The sequence below is a fragment of the Acanthaster planci genome, linkage group LG02 (assembly GCF_054643075.1).
Source record: "Acanthaster planci isolate LZ-2023a linkage group LG02, COTS_SCS, whole genome shotgun sequence".
Lineage (NCBI taxonomy): Eukaryota > Metazoa > Echinodermata > Asteroidea > Valvatida > Acanthasteridae > Acanthaster > Acanthaster planci.
Window position 1 is genome coordinate 1,619,547 of NC_141778.1, and position 6,016 is coordinate 1,625,562.

At 39.2% G+C, this 6,016-nt stretch overlaps 1 protein-coding gene across 1 annotated transcript; it reads right to left on the reverse strand.

The window, feature by feature from the left end:
* Nucleotides 1–528: 528 nt before the first annotated feature.
* Nucleotides 529–5,874, reverse strand: LOC110985081 (MICOS complex subunit MIC27-like). The gene is made up of 6 exons (XM_022245827.2): nucleotides 5,777–5,874; nucleotides 4,520–4,783; nucleotides 4,179–4,233; nucleotides 3,577–3,672; nucleotides 1,651–1,838; nucleotides 529–1,259 (listed from the first exon to the last, which is right to left on the reverse strand). The coding sequence occupies exons 1-6, from the start codon at nucleotides 5,789–5,791 to the stop codon at nucleotides 1,113–1,115; spliced, it is 765 nt and encodes a 254-aa protein (XP_022101519.2). The 5' UTR covers nucleotides 5,792–5,874; the 3' UTR covers nucleotides 529–1,112.
* Nucleotides 5,875–6,016: the final 142 nt, after the last annotated feature.

Consider the following 6,016-nt stretch of genomic DNA (forward strand, 5'->3'; position numbering starts at 1 on the left):
CTGATTAGGCAGTGTTTTCTCCCTACGGTGACTGTTCCCGCGGAAGGACACATTTCCTAAGTATTAATCACTGTACATATTAAATCTTCACTGTTTCGTCGAGTCAAGAAGCGGCCGGAGAAGACCGAGACTGACGTTTTTCCTTTAGGGGTAATTATTTCTATCTTTATTTAATTAAATGAAAGACCAAACCTCTACAGATATCTTGTATAAACCAGTTATTCCAAAGGACAAGAAGAACCAAACTTAAGAAGGAAGCCACTATGCAGTAATTTTACACAAATAAAAACAAATAGTTTGCTATATAATGGGGGACATTATCGATAATTCAGACTTTTAAAAGTTGCTATTTCTTCTACCCTAAATTTGAGGTATCATTACGAAGACGGATAATGTAAACACGGTACATAAAACTCCCGTCTCAAGAGAACAGTTGCACATCAACAAAATGTCAATGCCTAAATTTCCCACTTAAACCATTTACCTCCAGTTAGTAACAATCAATGAAAGAACCACTCATACATTGGATATCATCTACCTTTGTAATTTTAATACAGTCATTCTTAAACTCAATAAAATCCAGCAATTGAAAATAAAATCCAGTGTTTCCTTTATAAAAGTGTGACTAATATTTTTAGAAAGAATGTTTCTCCGGCCTGACTCCACTTCAACGGTTGTACATGAAGTCTATGGGAGGTCAAGGAAAATTTCAAAGTATTTCCTAACAAATTGGAAATATTTCTCTGTCTGAGATTCACGTCTTTTCACTTCAGCATTTCTGAGATGACTGACCTTTACTGAAACGACATCAAAATGAAAAAAGTGGAGGCAGGATGTGACATTCTTTCCGTGTCTTTGACAAGTAGTCTCTTTGAACCGGAAACATATAATGTTTTGCATATAAGCAATGCATCCTGTCTTTGTATTCCTATGAATAAAAGCAAATTTTATCACTGCAAACAGACACAAGATGAACCTCAGATGTCTGGAGGATTTAATTAATTGGATACTCTTTGAGATTTCAAGAGTTTGTAATCTCAGGGAGCTCTGATTGTCCTTGGGAGACAGCTTTGATATCATCAGAGTATGTAATTTGCCAGCTCTTGAAATCATCATGATGATCGCGTTGAGTACATATCCTTGTCCTCTGGGTTTGACATTCCATGATCACCAGAGGGCGATGATTCGATGATGCTTTCCTTAGATGTGGGTGTCTCGTCTTCCACAGAAGTTGGACCATTTGATTCAGCATCTTTCTTCTATATATTAAAAAGGGAAATATAGAAAGCACTTGTACTGAAATATTCAAATGTAATGTTTACATGTAATATTCCTCCAAAATGTTTGAGACGTACCAATGGTTGTATGAAAACACTGATATGGAAAATCTAACTTTCGCAGAACCCTCAAATCCATCAGAAGAATTTAGAGGATTTTGTGGGACTGAGGAAGGTAAAGAACATCCTCACAACTTTCCTTGATGTCTCTTGAGAAGTAAGTTCCAAAGAATAAACCTTTTTGATACATTTTATTAGTTTAATAAATATGAAAATTTGCAAGAAGTCTTTAACTGATAAAAATGCCTTAGTTTCATGCGATGAGGCCAAATGCCACAACTGGTGATTGATCGTTTATCTTGACAGCCCTAACCTTGCTATCTCCTTGACTCATTTTTTCCATGACCCGACCGGTGATTCCACCACCTATGCTGTCATTCCAGAAACCCCGTAGTGCCTGGTACTCTGCCTTGGTGATCTCTACAGCCTGGTAGGGATAGCAGATGGACGCTGTGGCCGACATCAGAGCACCAGAGTAGAGAACTTTACGGAATACTCCACCTGGGATGCCATCCAAAAATGTGAAAAACTGATTTACTAGAATTAGAGGACAAATCGACTGGCACGGAATTTAAAGAAAGTTGTATAGAGGAAAAAATGGGCTGAAGCAGGATTCGAACAGGGTTCAATCTACAAAATTCTCATTTCATGACAATCACTATGTGGTGAATAGACTTAAAGAGAAACCCCAATAGAGACAGAATACCTAGATGCAGGATACACGCATGCACGAGACCAACCACTCTTTGAAAATCCATGAAATATTTCAGCTTTAAATGAATCACTTTCCCTGTTGTGGTGAAGAGAGATTTGTCACTAGCCAGTAATCCATCAGCCAATTTCATGAAACTTGATGTAACTTTGCTTTACGTTTAAGCCTCAACCGCATGCTGTCGGGTCTAAATTGAAGTTGCACGACAAGTTCCCAGAGGATTTTCAAGATTTTCCGTTTCCAAAATTCTTCAAAAATTCATAACTTCATTTACTGGACATTTACAACTCACATGAACGACTGTATGGTGGCTACTCTAATCTGACAAGAAACATTTATTGACGCCCAAGTATTTCAGCCAGGCCTGCCGCCTTTTAAAGAAAGTCCAGATTGTGCGGTGTTGCGTAATTTTCTTTTGTTCCCCAAACTGGCCCAGTGCACTGCTGGCATCTTTTCAAATGCGGCTAGTTTAGTATGCAGCGGTATTGTATCGCTCATCATTGGAGTGCTGGAGCGCTTTTGTCCCCGGTTGTAATCTGCTCGCACTGAACGCCACAAATAGTGGTATACTGAAAAAATGTTTGCAAATCCCAGCAGCCCAGTCTTTCGTTCCGAGTACGGTCTTTTGTCACAAGGCCCAGCTCCTTTGTCAGATTTCGGGCAGCCCGGCTGTGTGTACAAACCTAATGTCTCCGGTACTGGGCACCCCAACGTAAAGTGGTGAAGCAAAGAATTCAGGCCATAACTCTGCAATTTTGAGCATTTCAATCAGATAAAGACGACCTCAGCTTTTACAACTGGTCTTTCTTTTCAAAATTAAAGCAATCATTGAACAGTCAATGATCCTAATGGCGGTAAAACGTTTTTGTCTGTTTTTCCTCAGAACTAGAAAGAAAATTTTAAGTTCTCTCAAAGCGAAATGAGATTTTCATTACCTCCAAAAAAATGAAGTGTACGTTTCTCACATAAACCATGTTAAGTGTAGCATTTATGAGCCTTAAGCAAACATGAGTACTTAGTCAAATTGCTCATTTTCGACTTCTTCAACACAGCTTCCACAACCTAAAAATGACTACAAAATTTGTCATAATATGTTGTAGAAGTCAAAACTTAGGCAGTGGTAAATTCCTTGAAATATGCCATTCTTCGTTGCAAAACTTGCGCAATAAAACGTTGTGTACATGAAGTTACAACGTTGCGTATGAAGCTTCATGAAATCAGCTGCAGGAGTACCTTTGACAAGTGAGCTTTTAAACCACACAACTTTCTATTTCCTAATTTTGAACCACTCCCTTTTAAGCCCAAAAGCTTTGTCATTGGAACAACTGTACTGAATTTTCAAGTCACCAGTTACAAACTTCACGTGAGAAAATTCCAAACAAATGTAAATGACGACCTCCTCAGCAGTGATGCTAATGGCAGTGAATGAAAATTTTAGCTTTGTCATTGGAACAATTCCAAACAAATGTAAATGACGACCTCACCAGCAGTGATGCTAATGGCAGTGAATGAAAATTTGAATCATACCTTTCCTTGCTAGAACCACACCAGTCAGACCAGCCAAAGCGATAGCAGTCACTCGTGGGAAGAACCCTTCCTCTGTCTTGATGTATGCAATGATGTCTAGGAAAACAGACCACACAAAAATGAAACTGCAGGCCCACTAACAGCAACTCCCTCCAGCTTTTAGTTAGAAACTTTCCTGAATCCTCCAAATCCACCACTGTACAGGAAACCAATGGAACATCCTTCATGCCAGAACTTCCACAGTTCATCCACTTCCGTGTAACAGTAAGAATGGCTTGATTCTACCGTTATCAATCCTCTACAAACCTCCCAAATCTCTCATGAATTCTGAAAGCTCTGAATTATTTTGGGATAACTTATCCTTTCAAATCAAATGTTTGTAACCTCTCTCTGACTTCATTTATCTACGAAAGGGCAAACTTGTGAACAAAACATCAACAGAACTATAATGCAGGTCATACAAACAAATTTTAAAGCGCTAAGTTCCTGCCAGACACAACAGTCATTTTCTAGGTAACGGACATGACAGCTACAAAGCACCTGACTGGTTGATATCTACATGTAAAAAAGACAACTTTTTTGTACATTTCTTGTATACACACCCTTTTCTGCCTGTTCAGCATATCTGTAGGCTTGTTTTGTTTTGTTAACAGCACCCTATTAGAAAATTCAAAGCAAAAACCACCAAAATTACTGAATTATATATTTATGTTTATCTGTATTTGTTTTTTATATGCCCTTTACTTTTAGTAAAAATAATACTCAAGTTACTAATTATCAAAACTAATTTTAAAATGCACAGAAAGGCATTATAAATTCAAATCTTCATTGTCTAGTTCCACATTCAAAACTTGGATCTAGTCATAGGGGAAATAGATTACAAAGTGCCAATATCTCCAGTATTTATTGTTAATTGGGGGGCAAACTCTTCTAACCCTATTACCTGGATTGACCCAGAAAACCTCCAGACATTCTGCCGAACAATAGAAACTGCCTGGTACACATAGCCAGTGGTGTCTAATGGTTCTAACCGGTACTCCGCTTTGCTGCCAGGCTCATCGTAAATAGGCAACTCCTTTGGCAAGACTGTTTTCCGTCTCAGCTCCCTTGGATTTGGAACAGCCTCTGCTTTCAGCACTGGAATGCCAATGGCGAGGCTAACACAGCCAGCCATTGGCAGTGCTGCTAATTTCAATAGCTGCCTCATCTATTAAAAAAAAAAACACATTTGGAAGAATACATTTGTAATTATCTAGAGTAGGCCTAGTACCAATTTTACTGAAGGCATGGTTAAAAGGATCTGTCATTTTGTACCCAGCCAAAAGTTGAAAAGATGACAGTGTCTTATTTGTATGAAGTTCAAGGAATCAAAATGCAGCAAAGACTTTGGGTTGGACCTACAGGTCCTTCGTTTACTCCTTAGTCGATAAATTTGGTGTATGTCCAAGCATCCTTGGGCATGGAGAAAGGTTAGTACTTCTCCAGCACGGTATTCCTAACAATAACTAACAAATGTAACATAACTAAGGTTACTATGATAACAAGGCTCATCCATATCCTAAAGCTAAGCATGCTAAGTAAAACTTTTAGCCTGTAGAACTAGACTTAATTAACTTGACCGTGTTGACACAACCCAGAGAACTGTGGGGTCCATCAGCCACCACGCTCCACTGAAGAGCGGCAGATGACGAACCCCACAGATATGGGGGTAATTTGAGGCCATAACAGCACTACACTCACATGCACAATTATTATTCAGCATGACGATGCATGCATTTGGCATGTACCAGGGTATTTAATTTGGCATACATGTACATGTAAGACTAGGGGCATGTATGTAGGACACACATGTAGCACTTGTCCACAAGCGTTGTGGCTCCTAATTCTGTTCATGACATGGCATGATGCCTGGGCCAGGCCAGCTCTCAGGGAGCACAGTGAACGACAAACCCCACTACCAGGTCCCAGTTCTGTATCTCTCTGGCATGTCTGGGCCACTGCCAGTATATGTGTGGGGTTCTAGGAAAGTAGGATATGGAATTAACTTAGCACATTAAATAAGGCCTACATTCATGTAAGTCAAGTAGGTTCTAATTCCATAAGTTTAACATATTTCTGATTTTAATATAAGCTGAATTCTCCGTTTTTGGACAAAATGAAAAAAGCATGTAACTGAGTACTGAGTAGTAATAGTGCGTACCTGTGCTGTTGCCATTTTCAGATTTTGCAGAGTTCTTGCAACGTAGAGCGCCGCCAACGTTGAAAATTTACACTATCATCGGGTACCCAAACTATGGTTTCGTAATACCTTACGTTAATGTGTATAGGAGCAGGGTAGCATACTTTCATTTCTCTACGTACGTACGAAATATTATCGCTGGTACACGTATGCAGTAATGCGATGTGCACTTGACGTGGAAGAAATAAGAGCAACCAAGAT